The sequence below is a fragment of the Ceratotherium simum genome, chromosome 35 (genome assembly GCF_057802395.1).
Source record: "Ceratotherium simum simum isolate JZ-2026a chromosome 35, ASM5780239v1, whole genome shotgun sequence".
Classification (NCBI taxonomy): domain Eukaryota; kingdom Metazoa; phylum Chordata; class Mammalia; order Perissodactyla; family Rhinocerotidae; genus Ceratotherium; species Ceratotherium simum.
In genome coordinates this window covers 31,787,707-31,813,495 of record NC_141934.1, presented here as the reverse complement: position 1 = coordinate 31,813,495, position 25,789 = coordinate 31,787,707, and the positions used below count along the sequence as shown (strand labels likewise).

Here is a 25,789-nt window from a genome sequence, read left to right as displayed (position 1 = left end):
CTGTGCAGCCCCCGCCAGGCTGGCCACCCTCCGGCTCCCTGCAGCGCGTTCTGGCAGCGGAGGTGCGTCCAGTGGCGGTGATGACGGCAGGGTGCCCCTCCCTCAGTGCCGCCCCGTGTGAGGAACGCCCCGACTCCTTCCCTGTGCCTTCCAGGGGTCCCCCCCAGCATTTTCACGTCGAAACACACGGTGTTTTGTTATAAATCCCTTTCGGTGGGCTTGTCCTTTGTAGCACGTTCAGGACACCGTGATTTTAAAGACCGTGCAAGGAGGGGAAGCGTTCCCTGATGGAGATGCGGTAAAGGGTGTTGGGACCCTTCTGTGATATGGAACTGTGTGTGACGTGGGGGGCTGGGTTCCAGGGGGCTGAGGCCACCATCTGCCCCGCCTCAGCCCAGCCCGCTGACCCCCACTCTCCAGCGGCTGCTTCTTCCCTGTCATGTGAGTAACCCTGCAGGAGTCCCCGCTGTGGCCAGGGCGCCTGGCACCACCGTGCTGGGTCAGGGATGGTCTTGCGCCAGAGTTGGGTTCTCTGTCCCTCCCAGGAGCACATGAGCTCCGTAAGCCCTTTCAGACTCCTTTGTTCACTGTTGGAAACCCAGACACACAGCAGGTGCTCAATAAACGCTCAGAGAAAAGGATGAGGCGCAGGGTAGAAGGTCCAACTGGGAGGGCTGGACTGACCTTGGCCTGCAAGGTCAGCTCCTCCCAAATCCCCTGTCAGCTGCGAAACCTGGCGACCCGCCCTGACAGTGGGAAATGACCTCGGCTCCCTGCCTGCCACCGTCCTGCCTCCTCCCAGCTCCTACCCCTCACAGCCAGCTCAGCGCTGGGCGAGGCACGGGGCAGGCCTCTGACGACCTTGGACACACGGGCACAAGCGTGGACATGGTGGGGCTGTGGCCTCAAACGGGCGCGTGGAGCAGCAGCTCGCGCTCACCTTCATCTTCTGCTGATGGTGGTAGATCTGCCAGGCGATCTGCACGTGGACGGCACACCACTTCCCGGGCTTCTGTGACAGGGCGGGCAACACGCTCAGGCACGTGGCCAGGACCTCCTCACTCCTACCCCTTCAGCACCCCAGATTCCTGCTGTCCAAGGGCACCCCCACGGCCACCCAGGAGGTACCAGTCTTCCCCAACCGAGGACTCTTCCTGAGGTCCCACAGACCCCTTCCTCCCGGAGACGTGCAGACGCACACACACGCAGACCCTTGTGTGCACACACAGAGGCACACACACACTCACCCTGACTGCTGTCCGGTATGGGTCGGACACCTGTTATCGACAGAGAAGGAAGTGTTAGGTCCAGGCTCTTCAGGTGGCTGAGCCCCGAGGTGGGTGGGGACACACCTACGTGGGCCTCCACTGGGGTGGGGGGGCTGGCCAGGACGTACCCAGAGAGGGAGAAATGGGCACCACTGCCACCTACCCCAGGGGCTTTCTGTAGGAGGGTGTGAACAGCACTGGCCCGGCCTGTTATCTCGATTGGGTTTGAAGTCTGAGGAGAGAGTTACAGGGCGTGAGACAGCCAAGGAGGCCCCAGGCCCAGGCAGCAGGAGACCCCCCAGGTGCCTGTGCCTGCCTTGCCCTGCCTGTGGGGCCCTGCACGCTGCCACCCAGGGGCGGCCTGGCTTCCCATGACATCCTCAGTCCAGGGGTTTCTGAAAAGGCGGGAACAAGGGGTTCTCGACACCTGGGCCAGGGGCCAAGACAGCCTCCCTTCAGGGAAGGTAAGCAGAGCAAGCCCAGGCCCGGGTCTTAGGGCCTGGGGGGTGGGCCGTGCTTCTTGCCCAGGCCCCCTGCAGTGTGGATGGCCCTGTGCTGGCCACCCCACTCAGACCTCACCTCTGTAGTGCTCCTCCCCACCCCAACCTTGAGCCCTCCCAGCTGAAGGTGACAGTGCACAGAAGGCCCCGCCCCATCCTGGGTCAGGGTGTCCTGCATCAAGGATGAGGCCCCTCTGGGACGTGTGTGTCCCGTGTCCTCTCTGCATGCTGCCACTCTGTTCCTGGGGACGCCTCCAGTCCAGAGCCCTCAGCCCCTTCCCACTGTGGGCACACACACACAGCCCACCCAGCCTGAGCCACTCATGCCTGCACCCGGGTCACGACAGGCGCACCCACACGGCGACGGGGCTGGAGCTGCTCCTGGAGGCCAAGGATTGGTGGGGCCTGTCCCGCAGCCCCCACCCACCCTGTCAGTCCCATGCCAGGGAGCAGCTGGTACCTTGGGCTGAAAAGCACCCTGCAGGGACCCAAAGGGGCCTGGGTGTGGGAGCAGGGTGGGCAGTCCCGGGATGGCAGGAGGGAAGGACGGGAAAAACTGCAAAAGAAGGAGGGAGGAGCGTTCCAGGGGCCCCGGCCGGTGCCTGGACATCCCGGGCGGGGACACTGGGCCCCACTCCGCCCTCTGCACAGGCAGGAGGTGACGCCCTCCGGCAACGCCTCCCTCCGGCAAGCGCAGCCCTGCTCTCCCGCCTTTCCCCAGCCCGCCTGGAGAGCCCATGGCAGACCACGCAGGGGCCGGAGCGCGGGCACACTCACATTGGAATGTCGGAAGTAGGGGCTGTCCAGCTTGGGCGCGTACTTGTCAAACTGGAAGGAAGAAAGCAGGAGTGAGGCCGCCTGCCAGCTGACGCCCTCCACTGGGCCAGCACCCACTCACCCCATTGTCCTGGACCAGGCAGTGGCCACGATGGCTGTCCTGCCTCCTAAGGTGTGGGCCTGCAGCCTACCGGCCCCCAGGCTCCCTGAGGGCACCAGTTCCACGGCTCTGAACGCACCTTGCAGGGCCCAGGTTTTCAGACTGGGTGCAGCCCCTCCCTGTTCTAACAGCCCCATCACAGGAGGTGCAGTCTCTCCCAACTGGGTGGTCTGCTTGTGCTGGCTGAGACCCACGAAGAGGTGGCTGCAGCCACATTGAGGGGGCATGGAGCCTAGGGCTGGTGGCCAAGCTTTGCACACACCCAGGCCAGCGGCACACTGGCCAGTCTCAAAGAGAAACCCGGTGGAGAGGAGGGGACTCGGCCCCACACAGCAGCTGGGTCATAAGACAAGGCCTCGGGCCCCGGGGACCCTCTCAGTCCTGTCTGGGCCTCCAGAGCCGCTGTCCTGCTGCAAACCAAGACGTCGAGGGCCCCATGTGGATGCAACCAGCCCCCAGGCCATGTCACACACACGTGGACAAGGGGCACTTGCCCAAGCCCAGGAGAACGGCCCAGGACCCAGAGGGGACCAGAGGGAGGGGCCGCACGGACAGACAGACAGAGAGGGAGGTGTCGGCCTGCGTGCGTGCAGAGAGCGTCTGTGTGTGCCTGCTGCGGGTCCCGCCGCCCGGGCCACCCCCGCCCGCCCGCGGTACGGGGGCCTACGCACCAGCGGGGGTGCGGCGGGCGGCAGGAGCGGCGTCAGGGGCAGCCCCGCGGGGAAGGGGGCGAATGTGTGTTGGTGCTGGTGTGTGTGCTGGTGTGTGTGTTGGTGCTGGTGGAACTCCGCCCGCAGCAGAGCCCCCGGGCCCAGGGGCGCGCCGGGCCGTTGGGCGCTCTGGACCAGAAAGCGCGCGTTCAGCTCTTGCCTGAGCAGCTCTCGATCTACAAGAGAAAAGAGAGAGAGACAGAGAGACACGTCGGCCGCGGGCTCCCGGCGGGGCGAGGCGGATAGTCACCTGGCACTCCCGGGTTCGGCAGGCCAAGCCGTGGTGGCCGCTCGCTACGTGCGGGCCCAGGGGTGGAGGTAAGAGAGGTGCCTGTGACCAAGTACCAATCAGAATCCCCGAATGAGGCTGGCAATACATGATTGGCTGGCTGAATGAGATCAACAGGCTGGCATCTAAAGGCAAGAGAGAACACGGTGAGCCCCCTGGGAGCCCCGAGACAGGCCCACGGGGGAGCCCTGCCCTGCCCAGCTGCCGCCCATCCCAGCCACCGGTGTCCTCGTCCCATCCCGGGGCACCTAACTGCCCCCAACCCGGGCTGGGCTGACAAAATTTTAAAAAGAATTTGGAAACCCATGGAGAAATCCTTAATGACCTAAGATTTGGCCGTGAGGGGGCACCTGCCAGAACCAAGTGGAGAAGGAAAGGCAAGGCTTGGCCAGGTGGGGCCAGTGTTCACCTGGGACCCCTCTACTCCGCCACTCAGCCCTAGAGGCCCCCAGCAGGCCTAGGGATGAGGGAGAAGAGAGGCAGCAGCCTTGCAAGCACTCGTTGCCATGGCAATGGAGCAGCTCCAGGCTTCACCCCTGGGCTGCCCCACCAGGCCTGGCCAGGGCTCAGAACAGAGCAGGGCCTGTCTGCGAGTCTACGTACATGTGTGTGCACCCGTGTGCATGACCCAGACCGGACCAGAAAGCTTCCTTGGCACAGGCCAGTGGGAGACCCTAGGAAAGGTGGCCTGCGGGGGCCACAGGTGCACTGGGGCACTGCCACCCGGCCCACGGGTTCAGGAGCCGCGTTCCTCCCACCTGCCCCGGGGTGAGAATGATGGAGTGGACGTGCCAGGACCTACCGGCGGGGTGTCCTGGGATGACCAGGCTGTTGGCCGGCAGCGCCGGGGGCGGGGGCAGTGTCGGGGGGGCGGCGAACATGGCCGCGTGGTGCTGATGCTGGGCCTGCGAGCGGAGCGCCAAGTGTGAGGTAGAGAGGTGGGGGCCCGGCCCGTGAGGCGACAGGGACGCGTGCTTGGCGAGCCCGAGGCTGGCGCCGCTGCTGGCGCTGCTGCTCCTGCTGCAGGGATGGGGGCCTCAGTGCCCGCCGGCTGCGCGCCCCGCTAGGGGGTCCCACCTCCTCCCCAGCCCCGCCCCCTCCGCGCGCGCCCACCTGAGGCTGTGCAGGCCGTTGTGCGCACCGGGTCCGGGGCCCGGGAAGGCGCCCAGGGGCAGAGGCACGTGCGTTGGGAGCGGTGCCCGGGGGTGCGGGGGCGCGGGCGGCGGGGTGAGGCGGGGCGGGGCGGGGGCCTCCTTCTTGACCGGCGGGCTGGTCGGGGGGCTGCGCGCGGGGGTGGGGAAGGGTGGCTCGGTGCTCAGCTCGCGGCTGCGCTCCAGGCCCGAGACCTTGGGCGCCGCGCCGGCCTTGACCGCGGACTTCTCGCCCGGCGTGGGGCCTGCGGGGAGAGGGGCCGGTGAGCTGGGGGCCCCACGCCAACCCCTTACCGCCATCCACCACCTGCGAGGGGGCCCGTCGTTGTCCCCGTTTCCGATGGGGAAACAACGAGGCCACGGCCAGGGCCCAGCCCCCCACCGCCCACTCCATGGGGTCGAGGTCGGGGCTACTGCTGGGTCCTACTCGGCAGCCTCATCCCGATCCTCCCGTGAAGCCCCCAGGGAGGGCCGCCCCAAAGGGCCCACAGCCAGGCAGTGCTCCGCCCATCGCCCACGGCAGCCCGGCACAGGGCTGTTAAGGCGCCACTTTACAGGCGGGGAGCCAGAGGTCCGTCAGGGAGCCGGCCTGCGCTGCCCGTGGCCATGCCTGTCCCGCTGACAGACCACACTCATGCCAGTGGCCGGCTCTTTCTGGAAAGACCCAGGTGAAGCGTGACCTAAGACCCTCTGGGCCCATGCCCCAGGGGGAAGACTTTCTGGATGACTGGCCTCACCCTCACTGCCACGGCCCTGGTCCCACTCCACCCTCATCACCAGCCCAGGCGTCCACCTGGAGACTCTGCTCCCCTCTGAGCTTCAGGCCTGTGCTCCAGCCGAGACCTCAAGCTCCTGCCTGCTCCTTCCAAACCCTCCTTTCTAGGCGGCTACAAGCAGGGTCTCGGGGCTGTGCCCAGGGGCTAGGTGGATGAGAAATATCCGAAGCAGACTAGGAGGAGAGTATGTGTCCAGAGGAGGCGCCCCCACCCATCTCAGTACTTTGCCTCAGTGCCTTGAGGGGATGATGTCCTGGTTTCCCAGGAGGAGCAGGAATCCAGGGTGCTGAGTGTGGCCGCCCTGTTCTGGCTGCTGGCAGACCCTGCTTCCTCCTCGAGGCCTAGGGGCCCATGTGGGTGGCTGCCACGCTGAGGGGAGCACCGGACACAGCCTTCCCTGCGGCTGCCACAGGGCCATGACCCAGGCCGGCAGCAACACAGAGAGGAGGTCTGCTGGGCCTCTGGGAAGTCCTTCCTGGTAAAAGCAGGAGGCAGCAGGAAGCAGCCCCTTCTGCTTCCTCCAGGGTGATGCCTCCCTCTGGAGCCGCCACCTTGTCTGTTTGCTCAGGGACAGACCTAGGGACGAGGCCACCGCCGCCACCACCACAATGAGGACAGGAAATGAGGGCCGATGGCTTTAGCCCGGTGGGTCACAGCTGCCCAGAGATGCTGGTCCCCTGCTCCTATCTCTCCCACATCTCCACGCCATCCCCTTGCAAAGTAAGAGCAGCCACCAGGACAGAAAGAGGCAGGTGTGGGCCATGCAGACCTGGACACGGCCCCACATGTGCCACAAATGCCCCAGCCCTCCTGGAACCTTCTAGAACCTCCTGGAATGTCAGCCCCTCACTGGGAAAGCATGAGCACTGCACCACTCTGGGAGCCTCAAAGCCTTGGCTGGTGCCCTGAGCTCTGCCCACAAGGGTGAGTGGACCCTGGCAATGGGACGAACTGTGCCAGAAATACATCCAAATTGCGACCCCCGGTACCCATGAATGTGCCCTTATTTGGAAAAAGGGTCTTTGCAGATGTAGTCAAACTATGAATTTTGAGATGAGATCAGCTTGGAACAGGATGGGCCCTAAATTCAGTGACAGCTGTCCTTGTGAAAGACAAGAGGAGAAGCCACGTGAAGATGGAGGCAGAGATGGGAGCGATGTGGCCACGAGCCCAGGGATGCCCAGGTTTGCAGGCAACACCAGAAGCTGGAAGAGGCAGGAAGGAGCCTCCCCTAGAACCTTCAGAGGGAGTATGGCCCTGTGACACTTTGGTTTCAGACTTGTGGCCTCCAGAACCATGAGAGGATAGACTTCTGTCATTTCAAGCTGCCTGGCTTGTGGTCGTTTGCTGAAATTGATACAGCCCTGTGTTAAATTCTGTCTGAAGCACCAGCTGAGCTCCCCTCTCCTCGGACCCGTCCAGTGAGTCTCCTACCCCGACATCCACTTTGCTGCACTGCTTTGATTTGAGGAAGGGGCTTCTCAAGTTGAAGGCATGTAGAGGCCATGCCCGGCCACCAGGCCAGCAGGCCCATCACTGTGGACGCCCCCCTGCATGTGTTGCAAGGCCTGCCCGTCCAGTCACATCGGGATGCAGCCTTCCAAACAAAAGGGCCCCTTCTCTGCGCTGGGTGTGGTGACGCCCCCTCTGGGCCACAGCCACAATGGACAGTCTGGGTTACAGAGGCCTGGCCTTGGGTGGGACTGACACCAGGGCATCCACTCTCCAGAGCAGTGTTGTCCAGGAGAGCTTTCTGGGATGATGAAATGCTGTGTACTGGTGCTGTCCCACGTGGGGGTCACTGGCCAGGGGGCAGGTGCAGCTGAAGAGGGAGTCTAGTCCACTTCATCTCAATGTGAACAGCCACACATGCAGTGGTGGCTGTGGGGGATGCTTCACAAACCACGAGCTGCCGGCCGTCCTCAGAGCACCTGACCCCATGAGCCTGGGGAGAGCCCAGGAACATGCATTCCTAAGGGTCCCTGGGGGTACAGGGACCCCACTTTGGTAACCGCTGCTCCAGAGCTGCCCGGCTCTGGCTGAGACACCGGCCTCACTCCTGGCTTCCCCTGCTTTCCTTGTGGTTTTCTTCCAGGGCTGGTCTCTCAGTAAATCACAGCACCTAACTCCTGCCTCAGGCTCTGCACCTGGAAACCAACCCAAAACAGGGCCTAACCCAAGGCACGCCGCTGACTTCAGGAGTGTCCCGTCCCTTCCTAGAGGCTGGAAGCCCAGGCCAAGGGATGTGGCTTACCTTTACTGGCTGCTGGGGCAAAGAGCTTCTCGGAGCCCACAGACGCCTGGAAGAGAGAGAGGAGGGTCAGAGGCCAGAGGGACCTATGGGTGGGGTGAACCTGGGCCTCACCCCCCTGCCCTTGGCTCCCAGGAAACAGGTCTTGGAGGTTTCAGGCACCCAAGGGTTGCCCAGCCTGGCGGAACATGTCCTGTGCTCACAGCCCCCACGTAAGAGGGTGACCACACCCAGGCCTAGCTCCAAGCATGTGGGCACACAGGTCACTCGGCCAGTGATGGAGGAACCAAAGATGCCCCGCTCAGCAGGGACGTGGGCTCAGCATGGCCCTGTGGGTGGGGGGCTAGGACTTGGAATCTGGGTGCCTCGCTGCTATGCCCACACCTGGAACCCAAGGGCTCTGCTGGGTCTGCTACCGGAGGTAGTAGAGGATGGGGAAGAGTCCGGGATGCCCCCCCGGCCCTGAGGGGTGAACAGACACCACCCGCCAAGCCTAGACCGCCCGAGTCACAGGTCTGGAGACCACAGTCTCCGTGATGCGCAGAGCATCTGGGGCAGGTCTGCTTCAGGAGAGGGCGTGGTGGTTCCTGATGGACCCCACTCGGCCTCTCTCCTCCTGGGGAGACACCCACGTGTGTGCAAGGCCTCAGGAGGGGGCATTGCCTTGGTGCAGGCAGTCAGGGTGAGGATGTGGCCCCTTGCCATCCTGCAGGAGGCCCCGCACAGATCACAAGAACGAGCTTGGTAAGGCGCCCTGAGTAGACTTGTTCTTCCTGGTTGTTTTTTTGTTTTAAAACAGCTTCATTGAGATATATTCACATACCATACAATTTACCCACTGAAGGTCTACAAGTCAGTGGTTTTTAGTGTATTCACAGCTATGAGCAACCATCCCCTCAATCAGTTTTAGGACATTTTCATCGCCCCAAAAAGAAACCTCACACTCTTCAGCTATCACCCCAATCCCTGCATCTCCCCCAGCCGGGGGCACCCCTGCTCTGCTCTCAGTGTCTGCAGTGCACGTTGTGAACTTCCAGGGGGAGAAAGCAGGCAGTGCTTGCTGTTGGGGGTGGGACGACTGAGTACCAAAGAGCATGCCTCCCCTCAGAATGGTCACTATCTAGAAAACAGAAAGCAGCAGGTATTGGCGAGGATGTGGAGAAACCGGAGCCCTTGTGCACTGCTGTGGGAACGTAAAATGCTGCAGCCACTACGGAAGACAGTATGGCGGTCACTAAAAATATTAAACGTAGAATTACCATGTGATCCGGCAATTGCACTCCTGGGTATATACCCTAAAGAACTGAAGCCGGGTCTCGAAGAGATGTTTGCACACTCATGTTCACAGCAGCATTATTTACAACAGCTAAAATGTGGGAGCAACTCAGGTGTCCACTGATGGAATGGATGAGTGTGGTCTGTCCATACAGTGGAATATTATTCAGCCTCAAAAAGGAAGGAAATTCTGACACCTGCTGCCACGAGGACATCATGCCAGATGAAATAAGCTGGTCACAAAAACACAAACACTGTATGATCCCACTTACATGGGGACCCAGAGGACAAATCCACAGAGACAGAAAGTAGTGGTGGGCGCCAGGGGCTGGGAGTTGGTGTTTAATGGGGACAGAGTCTCAGTTTGGGAAGATGAGTTCTGGAGATGGAGGGTGGGGATGGTGGCACAACAATGTGAATGTGCTTAATGCCATTGAACTGTACACTTAAAAATAGTAAGAAGGCAAATTTTGTTATGTGCATCTTACCACAATAAAGGAAAAATTTAAACAAAAAAGAGCATGAGGGTGCTTTCTGAGGTGATGGAAACAGTCTCCATCTGACTGTGGTGGCATGGACACAGTTGTATATGTTTGTCAAAACGCATCAAAGTGGGCACTTAAAACGGGCGTTTTACTGCACATAAATCGTGGTGCAGGACAGTCAGTCACAGATGCGGCCTCAATGCAAGAAGAGACCGACTGCGGACAGAACAGAAACAAGAACCTGGAACAGCCCCAGGCGCACACAGACCCAGTGCGGGTTGGGGGCTGCCGTCTGTGGGGACAGGCGGGTGCTCACACGGACGGGTGTAACGGGAGCTCGCTGCACGGAAGAAGGGAACGCCGAGAGCCGTTTTGCTCCTCGTGTCAGAATAATTCCAGACCGATCGCCAATGTAAGGATGAAAAACAAAACCATAAACATACAACGGAACCCCATGGCACGGTACTTTACAGTCAAGCTGGACCGGGCGACTTTCCTAACCGTGTCCCAGAGACCCGTACCAGGAAGGAAATGGGTGGCAACACAGCCCGCAGACAGTGCCGTGCACCCCCGAGCCAGACCCAGGGGAGGCCATCACACCACATGCCCCTCGATCCCAGAGAGCTCTGCCAGCTGCAGGAGAGGGATCCCTGACAGACAGGCGACATGTCGGTCACAGACGGGAGGGTCCCAGAGGAGGAAGGAGGGCGCACGGGCTCCGCTTCCCTGAGTCTTTGTGGGCAGTGGCGCATGGAGGATCCTTCCCACCCAGCCCCGCCAGACCACGGAGGTGGAGTGTGACCCTCGCCCAGCAGCCCGGGCCGGGACATGCGCACCCACAGGGACACAGGCTCAGTGCCGAGGGGGGCAGGGGCCGAGGCCAGGACACGTCACGCTCCCGTGCAGGACACCACGGCTGTGACCTCTTCTCACGCCTGTTTCCATGCTGGTCTGTTTTTTCTGGCGCATCCTACATGGTTGCGGTTGTCAGTGTCCCTGGATTGTCACCTCACCCCTGAAGAGTCCTGGTGGGGCTGAGGGGTCCACCAGAGCTGGGGGTCTGCAGGCGGAGGACGAGGCGGGGTGTCAGCCCTGGGGCGGCGGGGGGCACTGCAGCCTGGCCTCCAGCTCCAGACACGGCCAGCAGCGCCTGCCCCACAGGGCTAGGGCCCCAACCCGATCCCTGGATGGAGAAGAAAGGTCTGTCTGCAAAGAAGTGACGACGCCTCAGACAAGGATGAGGACAGCCCACACCAGTCTGCTCTGTGCCAGGCACTGCCCCAGATCTGCCAGGAGCCACGATCCCGTGTGGGGCGTGAGGCCAGGCGCACTCCTGACCGCTGGACCCTGCCCTACCGCACATGGGTCACCTGCCCTCCCCGGGTCTTCCCAGAGACCCCCAGGCCTTCCTGACTGGATCCTCCCCATGACCCCAAGAGAGGGTCCTGTTGTCACTCCCATTTGGGGCCACACAGCAGCACCCGAGTGACAGCTCTGTTGTTATAATTATTACCTGGTCTCGTTAAAACTCTCACAAATTAATTCTCCACATAACACCCAAGAGCATATTTTAAAACCAAATCAGAACAAGTCATCTCCGGACTGGAAACATTCCAGCACCTTCCCACTGCCCCAAACCACAATCTGAACTTCTCCCCCGGCCCCCAAAAGGCTGTGACCAGCAGGCCAGTCTGGCCCCGGACCTCACTGGGAGGCCCCGTCCCCAGGTCCTGACCCAGCTGGCTCCAGTCCCGTCCTTCAGCATCGGTGCTGCCCCCATCAGCACTGGCACTGGCAGGTTTAAATCTTCTTGTGTCAGCCCGGCAGGAGGAGGCACAGGTATGGGTGTGTTGTGTCCCCTGAGATGAGCTGAGCCGGTGGTGCAGCCACTCCCCGCTAATGAGGCCGCCCCCTTAAGGTCTTCATTATGGGCTGTGCTGACAGCCCCTCTGGCCCGCAGGGACGGCCCTATTAGCACAAGCAGTCTCCGAGGGTCCCCAGCTCAGCGGCACTGCCAGAGGGCTCCTTATCTCATGGCAGCAGGTGAAATGCACGAGCTGGCCAGGAGGAAGCTGAGGCCTGTGCCCATCTGCTGGCCACCCCACCCAGGGGTCCTCACAAGTGTGCGGGGGAGGGGAAGCTGGTGTGAGATTCCGGTCCAGAGCACCCGACAGCAGGTCCACCACCACTGCTGCCTCGGCTGCACCCTGCGCACCCCACCCTCACTGGAAGCCCCTCCTCTGACCGGGCATCACCGTGGGAACAAGGAGGGCATCAGAGAGGAACACTGCAGAGGCATCAGTGAGAAGACGCCCGTGTTCCTGTGGGGCACCCGCCTCTCGGCCCAGCCTTGGGGAGGCGCAAGTTCAATTAAGGCCATCCACCGCCACCCCCCAAGCCCTCCAGGCCCAGCCCGGCCAGTTCTGGTGCAGTTCAAGGCCCAGGCCAGAGCACCGGTTCCCAAGACCAGGAGGTGGCGCCCCAGGCACTGGGAAAGCCAGAGGAGCGGAGGAGGGGGCAGCACAGGGGATGGGGAGGTCTTCCCACTCCTCCGGACCCCTGGGACTCCCACCCTGGCAAAGGCAGGCGGGAAGCCCACTCTCCTAGATCCATCCGGTCCCCATGCCCCCCCACTGCAACAGTGGGCCCAAGTTAAAGTTTGCTCAGGGAAGTTGAGGGAGCTGGTCCCTGAAGGGGTCCTGGGCAGGGACGCAGCAGGCTTCCACTGCAGCGAGGGCCTGGACACCTGCCAAATGCGGCCACGCCCATCGGGGAGGCTCTGAACAGACTCCTGCAGGCATCTCCAGCTCCCTGGTCCTCTGAGGGACCGTGGCCCAGGTTCCAGGCCCCTTCCCAGCGCAGGCACAGAGGCGCCCCTGCTGCAACTCGCCGGGGCACGCGATTCTTTGGTTCTTTCCTTTCCAGGACGAGGGTCTGGAGGCGGCCAGCTGACCCAAGATGGGTGGGCAGCCCCAGAGCAGGGCCCAGACCGATGCTAATAACTTCCCCAGGATTATCTATTGAAACGTGACCCAAGCGCAGCCGCCTCCTTCTCCAATCCTGCCACGAAGCCGGTGAGGGAGTGGAAGGAAGGGGTCACTCCAAGCCAAAGCACAGGTGGGAGGTCCCCAGACTGCAGGTTCAGGGTCCCGGTTCAGGCATGCCCAGCAGGGAGAGTGTCAGGGCCGGCACTAACTCCTCCGAGGCGCGCAATCGCGGCCGCGGGCGGAGGTCACCGTGCGCTTTGTCTGCGAGGACGAGACCCGCGGGGCAGCCTCGGCCCAGACATGCGGCCCAAGCTTCGCCGGCCGCGCCCCGCCCCAGACAAAGAACTCCAACTCCGGGCAGGTGAGCGCGGCGGGCGCCGGGAACCCGATGGCCGAGCCCGCGCCGGGGCACAGACAAAGGCGCGCGCCCCCCACGACGCCCGGCCGCGCCTCCGCCGCGGGGTCCCCCAGCGCCGTGGCCGCGGCCCAGGACCCTCTGCCGGGCTGCATCCCCGCCCGCCTGCCGCCACGTGCGCCCCGGGGGCGTAGCCGGAGGGACGCGGGGTCTCCGCGCGCCCGGCTCCCGGGAGAGAAGGGGTGGGCAGAGCGTCGGCGTCTTTCCTGCGCCCCGCTCCTTTTAGTGGGAGCGGTTGCTGTCTCGACCCCGGTCCCCGAAGTCCCGAGTCCCTCCCTGGATCCACCAGCGCGCACTCACCGCGCGGGCGCCCCGGGTCCGGCGCGCTCTGCAGGAGATCGCCACTAGTCCTCGAGCCGGAACCGGAGTCGGAGCCGAAGCCGGGCGGCATAGAAGCGAGCGGCGGAGCGCGGGCCCCCTCCAGCCTCGGCTCGTCGGGTGCCCCTCTCCCGGCGCGCCCTGCCTAGCCGGAGCCCGGGCCGGGGGCGCGCGGGGAGCGCATGTCCGCCGTGCGGGCTCGGCGCGCTCCGGGCGGCTCTGGGTGCGCTCTGGGGCCCCGGGCGCCGTCGGGCGCGGCGCGGGTCGGAGGTGCGGCGGCGGGCGCACTGCTGGCGGGCGCGCGGGCGGCGGCGGGCGGGGCGGGGGCGGGGGCGGGGCGCGGGCAGGCCCGACTAATCCAGCCCCGAGGCGCGGATCTGCGGTGCGGGGCCGCCGGCTCGGGTCCGAGGGATCGCACGCCCAGCTCCGCCACCAGGTCAGGGTGCGCAGTGCCGGCTGTACTCCTACGCCCCGTTTACAGAGGGGGAAACTGAGTCACAGAGCAGCGAGGTCGAGGAGCTAGGACCTGAAGGAAGGACGACGGAGCCCCCCCGCCCCCCATGTGCAATGTAAGCTCCGCCCGCCCTGGGCCTCGGTTTCACCATCTGCAGAACCGGGGTGCAGAGTGGGAAGAGGGGTCCGAGCACGCGCCGACCCGACCACGGCTCAGAGCCGCTGTGAGGATTCTACCCACGAGGGGGCCCGGGATACACGGAAGCCGAATTCAGATCTAGGCGGAACCACCGCCGCGTGCGAATGCCGAGTACGTGCCCGACGCTGATCCAGGTGCACAGGGCGGGCACCGGCCATCCCAGAGCGCACAAGAGGCTCACCAGGACGGAGCAGCACACCTCCGATCATGACACGTGCTGTGTAGACATCCTCACAGGCACGCAGGTGGAGGAGCGCCCAGAAAGAGTTTGAGCGCCCCCCCTCTAAGCTGCTGTGGCGCTGGGGGCACCAGGAGGTCGCTCTGGTGGGGCGTCCAGGGACCCGCGGCTTAGAGGTCAGGTTCGGGGCCAGCGTAGACCTGCCCCAGGCTGGGCCGGCGAGTCAGCGGCGGGTCCATTCAGTGGGAGAGCGCGCCACCATTCAAACGCACGGTGGGAACTAGCTCCAGAACCATGTGCGCTGGGCCAGCGCTTTCCTTTTCAAGAGGCAGCTCAATACACACGAATATGCACGGTGTACAGCACACAGGAAATCTCCCAGTACAGACGACAGGTTGACCATGCTGGCCTCTAGGTGGGAACTTCAAGTCCTTTTGTTTCTGTCTGAATTATTTACCAAATACATGTATTCCCTTTACCCACCCACCCACCCTCAAATTAACCTCATTTCCCAAAGTCCTCCTGTTTCTTGCCAAAAAATAGCACTTACACAACATGTTCTGTGTGCCAAACACTGTGCTAAATGCCCTGTATCTATGAAATCATTGGGTCCTCAAGCCTATCCTTCGAGGACACACTACTGTCATCCCCATTTTGTTGATGAGGAAACTGAGCCACAGAAGGGAGGTGGCTGAGGGTCATGCAGCTGGTATGTGACAGAGCTGGGGTTTGAACCCTGCAGTCTGACTGTGGGGTCCGTGGGCTCAGCCAAGACAGGCTCTTCTTCCGGGAAGGCAGCAGAGGCTGGACCGGGACTCAGGATTCTGGCGGGAGAACCGTGACTCTGATGCTGGGGGGCGGCTTTGCCAGGATAGTGGGTGTCTGCAGGCCTCTGTGCCCCTCCCCGACCACACCACGTCCCAGCAGGGCTGTAAGCTCCTGCACAGGACCTGGCTCCAAGGTCTCTGGCAGCAAAAGGGAAAGATGTCCATGCAGTGGGGTGTCCCAATCTGCCTCTGTGGTCTGCAGCAAGAACCTAAAGATGTCCTGCCCCTGTCCGGGAATCGGGTTGCTGATCAGGTGACCTTAAGGGGGAGAGATGAGCCGGGTGGGCCCAGTGTAATCACGGGGTCCTTACAAGTGGCAGAGAGAGATGGGAAGATGCTGTGCTGCTGGCTGTGAGGATGGAGGAAAGGGCCAGGGGCCCAGGAATGTGGGTACCTCTAGAAGCTGGAAAACGCAAGAAGCAGATTCTCCCTGGAGCCCCAGAAGGACCAGCCCGGCCCACACCTTGACATTCGTCCAGGGAGGCTGTGTCGGACTTCTGGCTCCAGGCTGTGAGGTAACCAGTCTGTTGTTTTCAGCCACCAAGTTAGTGGTAATTTGTCAGAGCAGCCACGGGAAACTCACAATCGCATCCAGGATCCTGAGGAGGGGACGGAAGCAGTAGGACCAGCCCTTGGGCGCACAGATGCCCATCAGCAGGCCTGAGTCAAGCTCAGCCTGGTGAGAGCCATGGACAGCACGCAGGGGGAGAGGCAGGGCGAGTGCAGAGGGGCAGAGCAGTCGGGGGCGGGTGCTGCTCTGTTGGGAGAGGGAGTCCTCCCAACCAGGGGTATTTGAGCTGAGACCTGAAGGGCGGGCAGCAAGAAGGACCAAGCTGAGGGGCGCTCTAACAGTCAGTGCAAAAGCCCTGGGGCAAGAACAACCTGCGAGGCTGCACAGGAGGTGTGGGGCGCAGGGCCTCGAGGGCCACACGGGCGCTTGGGTGTTGTGTCGAGCAACCGGCAGAGGCTCTGGGTTTAAGCAGGAGAGAGATATGATCTTTAAGAAGACCCCTCTGAGAATCCACCACAGGGCCAGGGAAGCAAGGAGCCCGGCTGGGAGCTGCGGTGACAAACCAGTGCGCGGATGAAAGGGAGTGGGTGGGGGGCCTCTCCACATAAAGACGAAAGGGAGGTGGGGAGGGGGCTGTTCCACTGGAGATGTCAGCTGGCGGCTGGTTACAAGAGCTTGAAGTTCTGCTGGGCAGTGACCAGGGCACCCGGCCTTGGTGAGGTCAGTGGGGGCCCATGAGGGCAGAGGGGCCCTGTGCTGTGGTCACTCTGTCTGACTTGGGGCCCGGTGGTGAGGCCTAGAGACGCCTGCATGAACGGGCAGGCAGAGGGGAGGAGAGAGGACATAGATCCTGGAGGAATCCCAGTTCTGTCACTTCTGCGTGACCCTGGGCAGGTCGGGCAGGCACCAGGTCAGGGTTTCCTCGAGAACCAAGCTACTGAGTCCTCGGGGCCCCCGAAGGTGTGTTCTCGTCATGCCTCCTACCGATGAGGGGACGGGGTCAGAGGCTGGCGTCCAGCAGCCAGGCTGCACCCACTATCGCCTCAGCTGGAGACCCCACTCCTGGAAGTTATGGGTTCTAGAAGCCAGCGGGGTGGGGAGAGCAGGTGGGAACTAAGTGGCTACTACTGGGCCAGCTCCAGGAACCGGCGGGAGCAGCTGGGAGATGTGCCGGCCCGGACAAGCCCCCAGGTCTGGCCACCAGGCCTCGGCCAAGGTCTCAAGGCGCCCTGCTCCTCTCCCACCACAGCCCCGACCTCGGGAGAAGCCGCCTTCCTGTGATAATGCAGCCTTCCTGTCACAGCTCCTTCCTCGGGCCACCTTGGCACTGCTGGTCCTTGCAGTGCACCCCCGCCCCCTGGTTTGGGAGTAAAGTTAGACTTTGAGAACCTGGGGCAGGTCTGTCTTGAATTTTGTGTAGGAAGGAAAGTGGCTGTGATATGGAGCATTTCATGAGGGTGGGAAACTAGAAGGAGAGGGATTACCAAGAGAGACGAAGGCGGCCGCCGAGGCAGGACCTTCCGCGTCAGACTCCAGACCAAGCAGACGGGCTCACCGTGGCCTGCACGGCCGTGGTCAAGAACACCGTACAGAGCTACGGTTCAACCACCGACATTATAACCGCAGCTGCCATCACTACTTGGCGCCAGGGGGAGGTGTCGTCACGGGGTCCCTGGAGGAGGCTCCACCCACTCAGGACCCCTGCTGTGCAGCCACATTAGTCACCAGCACCCAAGTGCAGGTGCTGGGCCCTGGCCGTGACAGCCGGCTGCTCCCTCGAGGCTGCCTCTCTGGGGGCAAGTGGATGCAGAGGCTGCAGGTGAAGAAGGCAGGCGGGCCGTGTGACGAGGATGCTGCTGAGACCGAGGACAGGGCCCCGTGCAAGGAGGCCAGTGTGGCTGGGGGGATCACGGGGAGGGGAACGGGGGACAGGCCGCTGGGCCCGAGTTGCATCCTCGCTCAGCATGGCCTGGCTCCCGGCCTTGCTTAGTTCTGGCCACGCTGGGAGTGTGGCCTCACAAGGAGGGACCCCGTGGGTGTGGACAAGAGCCCAGACCCCCCTCCAGGCTGGCAGGCTCAGCTGAGGTGAGGGCATGGCGGTGGAGTCCAGGGAGGGTCCCCGCCAGCTGAGGGTGTCCGTGTGTCCATCAGCAGTGTCTGCAGTGTTGGGAGAGAAGCAAAAGCCAGAAACACCCACCGATGCTCACGAACAGGCTGACGGCACACAAATTAGACCGCTCACACGGCCGCTCCCTTGTTATGTCACCGACCAGAAAATGCAAATTCAGTGCAAAGCAGCTAAGAGGGGAAAGTGCAGATTGTGCCAAAGACGTGGGATTTCCCAGAATTGAGAAAACCCTACGGAAAGCCTTGGAAGGAAGGAGGATCTGACAGAGTTGGGAGAACAGCCTCGAGGATGCCGAGCCAGCCGAGGGGGGCTTCCAAGGCCGAGGCCCCCGTGCAGGAGGCCCTGGACCATCTGCCGTCCTCAGCACCGTGGCCCCAACAGCCCTGTGGCTTGTGCTGTCCACGAAGTGGACGCGAGCAGCACGACGGGGCAGTCTCCTACAGTGGCTGAATGGTGGCCCCAAAATATACGCCCACCCAGAACCTCAGAAGGTGACCGTCTTTGGAATGAGGGTCTTCGCAGGTGTGATTAAGATACAGGTCTCAGACGAGCTCAAGCTGGATTAGGGTGGGCCCTAAATCCCAGAACTGTGTCCTTCTAAGAAGAGGAAAGTGTGTGTCCCCTCACAGGGGAGGCCACGTGATCACGGAGGCAGAGATGGCAGCCATGCGGCCACAAGCCAAGGACACCTGGGGACCCCACATTCTGGATGAGGCAGGAAGGACCCTCCCCTGGAGCCTCTGGAGGGAGCGTGGCCCTGCAATACCTTGATTCTGGACTTCTGGCTCCAGAACCGTACGAGAACAAATTCCTGTTGTTTAAGATGCCCACTTTGTGGTACTTGAGTCCAGTGAGGCGCCAGGTGGGCTCCCAGACCAGCCTGTCTCTGAGAATAATGAGTCCTCAGGGCGACAGCGAAGCAGGAGCCATGAACTCCGCGGAGCTTTCTGAGGACAGGGTGGGGGCGAGGGTTCCATGTGTCAGGAGGGGTGCGTGTGACTGTGTGAATGTGTGCATGTGTGCATGTGCGTGCTGGGCGGTGTGAACACACGTGTGACCACGTGTGCACACGAGTGTGTGAAAGCACCCGTGTATGTGTGCACATGTGTGCGTGTGGTGTGAATGCACGTGTGTGAGCCTGGGAGTGCGCATGTGTGCGACGCCGGGAAGGAGGCAAGCCCTGTCGCCCGAGGCTCCTGCTGCGGCCCAGGGCCTCAGTCACTGTGTGGGGTGACTTCTCTTTTCAGCCAGAACAGCAGCAAAGCCCTTGCTCTCCGGGGGCTGGGGACAGCAGACCCCACAGGTCAGGGCGGGGCTGAGTGGGGACAGACACCCTGGTCCTGCTTGGTGGACCCCACGGGGCAGAGGCCTGCCATGGACTCTAACACAACTCTCTGGCTGCGGAGGGGCGGAGAGGGGCCCTGAGCACGGGGGGCGGGCCCGGGCACTGAGTCATGAGTAGGAGGCCCAGAGGGCTCAGCGCCTGGGGGGACGGGGTGGAGTGTCTTGGCTGGTCCACCCTGACTCGTCTTCGAGCTCTTCTTGTGCCTGACAGTGCCTGGCTTGTTTACGTGTGCTCGTGCTCGGCCTGCGCCCTGAAAGACCCCAAGGGTCTTTCACCTGCCCCTACCTGCCCCGGTAGTAAGGACCACTGCAAGCCTCCACCAGCCCCTGGCTGCCCTAGCCCAGCAAAGCCTCCTCTGAGGTCAGCAGGGCAGGTGGGGTCCAGAGGGGCTGTGACCGCCTCTGGCCACAGAGGAGTGCGGACCACCTAGGGGGGCAGAGCACAACCTCCTGCTAGGTGTCCTGGCCACCTGTCCCTCCCAGTAAGGCCTGTGCACCTGTCCCAGGTCCCACACCTCATGTCAGCTCAGCTGGTTCTGGAAGCCAGAGGGTGGGGCGGGGGAGGCGGGAGGGGCAGAGGGCTCCCACTACGGAGGTCTTCCTGCCTCCCTTCCTACCATCCCCCTTCTCCTCGGCCTCAGCATTTCCGTCCAGCTGGAAAGGCACAGGTTCAAGTCCCTCGCTCCCACCACCGCTGGTGAGCAGTGCGCCCATCCTCTGTCCCTGGGGGGCATCTGCGTCTGCCCCCCACCGACCCCTCTCTGCTGGGCCCCCAACAGCTCCTGCCAGCCAGTCCGGCAGTGGCCATCACCCCCGTCACCCCTGTGCTGTGACCGTCCTGCAGGCTCCTCAAACCCGATGCCTCCCAGACTGACACCCTCCCCTCCCAGGGCAGCCACCTGGAGCCCCACATGCGCCCACGGAGGGGCGGGGCAGGGCCACAGGAGCTCGGTGTCTTGAGTGCTGGGGGAGGGCTGGCCGGTGTGGGACTGCCGGCAGACGAGCTGTCCCAGGCCATCAATGGGGCCCTGAAGGCATCACGTGGCCCCAAGATCCCAGCACAGGGTCAACCCACCCTCTCGCTCTGGCAAATTTCCCTGTTCACTCAGACTACTGTGAGTCGAGTTTTTGTCTCTTGCAACTCCAAGCACCCTGGCCTTCCTCACTTCCCTTACCGCGACCTACGTCTGCTGGGCCCCTGGTCTCAGAAAGCACTGTCCACCCTGTGCTCCGGCCTGAGACCTGGGCATTATCCCCAACCTGTGGTAGGAGAATAAGAGTCCCCAAAGATGTCCATATCCTAATCCTTGGAATCTGTGAACATGTCACCTTCTGTGGCCAGAGGGACTTTCCAGACGTGATTAAGAACTTTGGGATGAGCAGGTTATCCCAGAGGGCCCCGTGGGCCCAGTGTGATCACAGGTCCTTAAAGAGAGAAGAGGAGGGTCAGGGTCAGAGGAGACATGACGAGGTCAGAGGTCAGAGTGATGCCAGGAAGAGGCCACGAGCTCAGGAACACGGCAGCCTCCAGAAGCTGACCAGTCAAGGAACCACATTCTCCCTGGAGCCTCCAGAAGGAGCCAGCCCTGCTGACACCGTGATTTTGGCCTAGTGAGGCCCATTTCAGAATTATGACCTCTAGAACTATAAAACTCAAGCCGTTTTAAGCCACCGAGTTTGTGGCAATTTGTTACAGCAGCTGTAGGGCACTGGGACCTAGGGTGTAGACCTCTTGACCTCGTGAGCCCCATTTCAGAGATGAGGAGACAGAGATTCAGAGAAGACCCCAGTCAGGCACAGAGGAGCCTGGGCCGGACTCTGTACTCACTGCAGACACAGAAAGAGTGAGGCTGACCCAGGGCCCTGGAAGAGTCTGCTGGGGAGGAGGGCTGGGCGTGGAGGAGGCGGACGCCCACTCGGCTCATCTCAGGCAGGCACCAATGGCGCGATTCCCACAGGCCCGGTGCTCACAGTAGTGCCCAGAACCTTCAGGCAAAGAGGAAACTGAGGCTCAGAGAGTGAGGGCTGAGAGAGTCTGGCCTGCAGGCTGAGCTAAACCCGTGCTGCGCTGCTGCACACAGAGGTTCCCGCCCACAGCCCCCATGGGGGTCCCCTTGGGAGCCCTGCGGCCCTCATGCAAGGATCCCTGTACCTCCTGGCCTGCCAGCTGCCTGTCTGCCCCATTCCAGTCCATCCCTGTGCCCACAGCCCAGGAACTGGCCGAGGGATCTGCCAAACAGGCCAGACAGACAGACGTCCCTTGAGGGAGGGCTGTGGCCACAGGCAGTGGGGAGGAGCGCAGGCCAGCTGGCCACCTGGCTGGGCCACTCGGGCAGACAGCAGTCAGTCCGGGCCCAGCAGGCTGCCTAATGAGCCCCACACAATTTTTCACCCCATATTTTTCCAATAAAAAAGCAGTTAGACACCAACCGCAGCCTCATGGAGGGGCCATCTGGCCGCCTAGCTCCCGAGCCTTCTGGCAGCACAGGCTGCCTTTCCTGCCAGCGGCTGGGTGCCCAGATCAGGGCTGTGGGGAGAGGTGGGGGTGGGGGAGCGTTTGTGGGGGCCTGCAGCGCAGGGCGTGGGGTGCCTCGGGTCAGGGCCTGGTCCATCTGGAGGGCGGGGGCGGGCATTCACAGAGGTGGTGGTGGAGAGGTTTTCCTGTCTGTCCGTCAGCCTCTGCTGCCAGCCAGAGGGGGGCCATGCTGGTCTGTCTGTCTGTCTGTCTGTCGTGTCTTGGAGGCAGAGCGTTCCAGTGTGTCTGCGCCCTGAGCCACCAGCAGAGCCAAGGCCAGTGGGCAGGGGGGCCCGCAGGAGCCCAGGGGAGTCGCGGCCCAGCGCAGGTGCAGGCGCGCCTGACCTCAGACCCTGGCGGTTTTGGGAGGAGCAAAGTGGCCGGAAGGGACAGAGCTGGGGTCTTGCTGCTGCTCCGTCCAGGAGGAGACCTCCCTGGGGTTCTCTCCACAGCGCCCAGCACACGTGGGAGTCAGTGTAGACAGACCAGGGCCCTGGCCCTCTCCTTCCCAACTGCATGTCTGGTGGCTTCTCGTCACTGGCCCTGTCCCCCAGAGCAGCCCGGGTGTCTTCTGATCAGCTGCGTGCCCAGGAATGGAAGTCAAGCCTGTTCCAACTCCGTGTAGGGCACGCGTTCCCAAGGGCACAGCGAGGGTCTGGGCAGCCCCCAGAGATGCCCAGGGAGCTGCTCACGGCCTGCTCTCTAAGTGCTGGCTCCGGGCCAGGCTCCGGAGGAGGCCGGGGCGCCGCTGTGTTCTCTCCCTCCCGGGTTCTTGCAGGCTCGGGAAGTCAGGACTTCTGTCTGGAGGTACTGTGGAGACCCCTGGTCTTCCTCCCCTGCCTAGCTCCTCCTTAAAGGGGTGAACGGCTTCACCTAGCTATGCACCCGGAGAGACAAAGTCGGGGTGCCGCAGAGGGCAGAGGCCCTTCTCTCTGCTCCTGGGAGGGGTCCCTGCCCTCCGGCAGGTCAGCCTGACCGGGTGGGGGACAGGGGAGGGATGGCGACCTGGGCAGACCCGGCACTCCGACCTGCGCCTGCTTCCCGGAGGAAGTCACTCATGAAACCCGGCCCGGCTGAGGCAAGGCAGTAGGCACTCAGTCTCTCTTGCCATCCAAACTCTCGCTGCTCACCACCCCAAACAGTGCTGAGTGACGGGCGTCCCTTGCCAAGCAGGACACTGAGGGGTTTGAACCACGGGTGACAACTGCAGTGCACAGTTAGTGTCCCTGTGCAGCCAAGAGGACTGAGCACCGGGGAGCACTGCAGGGCGAGGCCGTGTGGCAGGGACCGCCAAGATGGTGGCTCTCCACTGCACTTGGAACAAAACCTGAACTTCTTGCTGTGATTGTGCGAAGTGGCCCCGTGGACTCATCCCCTCTCTCTCTCCCTCCCTCTGCTCCCGCCTCACAGGGTGTTTGCAACAACACTGCCCCTGCCTCACCAGGCAGGCGGTGATCAGTCTGTAAGCTCAGTGGTGCAGGAAGGTGGAATGCGGGGCCTGGTAAGTCATAGCAGCTTGGCCAGCACTGACACGCACGTCCCCATCCCGGTGGCAGAAATACTAAGACGCGTCCCCGCTGGCCGGTGCATTGCCCCATGCCCTGGAGGGAGCCCCTAGCCCAGGTGGCCTCTCTGGGAAGCCCTGGGACCTCCCACAATCAGACGGCTGTGGGGAAGGCTCTGCCAGCGTCTGCCTGTCCTTCCCAGGACCACAGCCACCAAGGCCCCAGCGGAGGCCCACAGGGGGTCCTCCCAGCCAGCAGAGAAGTCAGCCCTGCGCAGACCCGGCAGGCCCCTCTGGGCAGATGGCTCTGGAACTTGCACCCTGGCCTCCTGAAAACCCTTCTGAGCAGGGGCTCTTCCTGCAGGCTGCACGAGGGGATCACTGGGAAGACAGGAACCACCAGATCCAGACTCCACCCAGACCTGTCCAGAGTGAGCTCCCCACCCATCCCTCCTGACCACACCTGCTCTCCCCTCGTCCCTCGGCCAGGCTGGGCTGGGTAGGCCCTTGGGTACCGCTCAGGGCCGGCCTGCAGGCTCCTGGGTGGACGGGAGCTCGGAGGAGGCCGAAGCCACAGCCTCCTGTCAGCCCTTGGTCACGGCCTCTGGCCCCGGTCCAGGGCATTGATGACCACATGTGGAAGTGACTTTTCACTCTCAGAGCGTGTAGTCAGAGCTGCTGTGGGGCTGGGCCATGGCCCCTGCGCCCTGGCGTCGGCCCCTTCCAGCGCCCGCAGGTCTCCACCCCCTGGAGCCCTTGCTCCTGCAGGAGGTGTGCACCCAGGGGTGGAGGGGGAAATATGCCAGGACCAGCACTGACAAGGGACCAGGCTGAGCTGAGCCCTGGAGGCGCCTGGAGGGCGGGGTGGGCCCTCTGGTGCGGGAGAGCAGGCGGCAGTGGTTACGGGTGGCATAAGCTGGCGGCTGCTCTGGGACGTGAACACCGGGAACCAGCTTGGGGAAGTGGCTTTGTTTCTCCTGTAGAAGACAGGCCGAGGGGCACCTGGACGGGAACTGCCAGCAGTCTCAGGGCCTCAGAAACCCCCTCCCCTCGCCCCTGCCCCAGAGCAGCCCCTGGCTTCAGAGAGCGTTTCCTGCAAATTGGTTTTAAATTAAAGGAGGTGCTGAAGGGGATGTGCTGGTTCAGCACCTTCCCAGGGCCGTAATCTAGTTTGTTAACGAGATGGAGGAATGACAGCTCCCGCAGGCAGCCGGTCCCACGGTCTGGGCGGCCGCGGAGGTTGCGGGCAGTGTATGGGCCACACAGGCGCCTGGGGGGCCAGCCGTGTCCCTCAGACCCCGACACTCCGTCCACCCACAGAATGGCTGAGGGGAGGGCACCTGGGACCGCAGGGAGTGCCAGTCACTTCCCAGCTGCTCTGCCCTCTGGCCACCTTCGCCGGATAGTCCAGACCAGGGCAATGACCCTACGCAGGGCTTCCGTGCCCACTCACCCTGGATGGCACATCCTGGGGAGTCTCAGACCTCACCTGTCGACACCTGCTCCTCTCCCAGCCGCAGGGTGATGCCCCAGCCCCTCCCGTTCCCCTCCCAGGCCCCTGAGATGACGCTCACTCTCAGCTGGTCGCCCTGCCCAGGCGATGCCCCCCAGGTGGCTGGTCATGTGGACCCCCAGGCACCCTCTGCAGGCCTGTCCTGACCACGTCACCCTGCTGAGTGGCCTTCGGGTCCTTTCCACACCTGCTCACATGCTCATCTGCTGAGCTGTGCCCGAGCGTGAAGCCTATGAGAGGGTATGACCGGTCCATCCGTCCAGAGCACGGACGGCTCCTGCCCGATGCAGGCCGGGACACACCAGGTAGGCGGGAAGGAGGGCCACATGCCACACACATCTCCCAACGGAACTTTACTCTATTTCACAAAAACTTGCCTAAAAACCAGTCAGTGTTCAGTGGGCCCTTCTGTCTGCCTCCTGCACAGCACCCTTGCACACACCATCCCCAGAGCCTGGATGCTCCTCTTCAGAGGGACCCCACCCCCGAGGACGAGGGCCCCAGCCCTGCCGGCCTCACCACCACCTAAGACTCTTTTCACCTAGCCTTCCCCAGTTCCAGCTGTGCGACCTCAGGCAGGCTCCTTACCCTCTCTGTGCCTCAATCTCCATGTCTACATCAGGTAGTGACAGTTCCTGCCACAGTTCTTTGGGACACGCGGACGAGTGAGTGCCAGGCGTCTGTGCCCGCCAAGTCTCACTCCTACTGCTGCTTCTCTTGATTGCTGCCCCCCCAGAGCCAGGTGGAGTGGCACCCCCCACAGAGCTCAGCACAGAGTAGGTGCCCCACAAACAGCCGCTGAGCTGAGACCGCTGGGTGGCCTCTCCCCCTCCCTCCAGAACACACAAGGCCCCGCAGATGGCAGGGCCAAGGACCCCTGAACTCCAAGGGCCAACGGCAGGAGCTGCGGGAAGGAGCCTGAGGAGGCCTGCACCGTGGCCGCAGGAAGGCTCAGGAGATTCCCGGGCTAAACACTCCAGCCGCGTGAGCCCCGAGCCAGTGGGACTTCGTTGTTCCTGAAAAGCGAGGGTAGCTGCCGCATCAGCAGAAGTCTCACCTCCTGGGGATGGTCACGGCCCAGCCTGGAGAAGCCAGGGGCTGCACTGGCCCAATGGAGCATGTCCCCGCTCTGCCTGCAGCGCCCCCATCCCAGGGGGTGCCACGCAGTGCCCCAGCACGGACATCTCTTGCACCTGGTCCTCAGCCAGGTGAAGCTGTGCCCCACACCTGGGAGAACCACGACCTTCCTGCCTGG

At 63.0% G+C, this 25,789-nt stretch overlaps 1 protein-coding gene across 1 annotated transcript in view; it reads right to left on the bottom strand.

The window, feature by feature from the left end:
* Positions 1-25,789, bottom strand: part of FBRSL1 (fibrosin like 1) — a 91,212-nt gene that overhangs the window by 6,771 nt on the left and 58,652 nt on the right. The window contains 9 exon segments of the mRNA XM_087423524.1: positions 941-1,012; positions 1,248-1,277; positions 1,432-1,500; positions 2,229-2,324; positions 2,546-2,596; positions 3,377-3,591; positions 4,507-4,724; positions 4,818-5,100; positions 7,886-7,931. Of these exon segments, the coding sequence (XP_087279650.1) occupies positions 941-1,012; positions 1,248-1,277; positions 1,432-1,500; positions 2,229-2,324; positions 2,546-2,596; positions 3,377-3,591; positions 4,507-4,724; positions 4,818-5,100; positions 7,886-7,931 (1,080 nt within the window).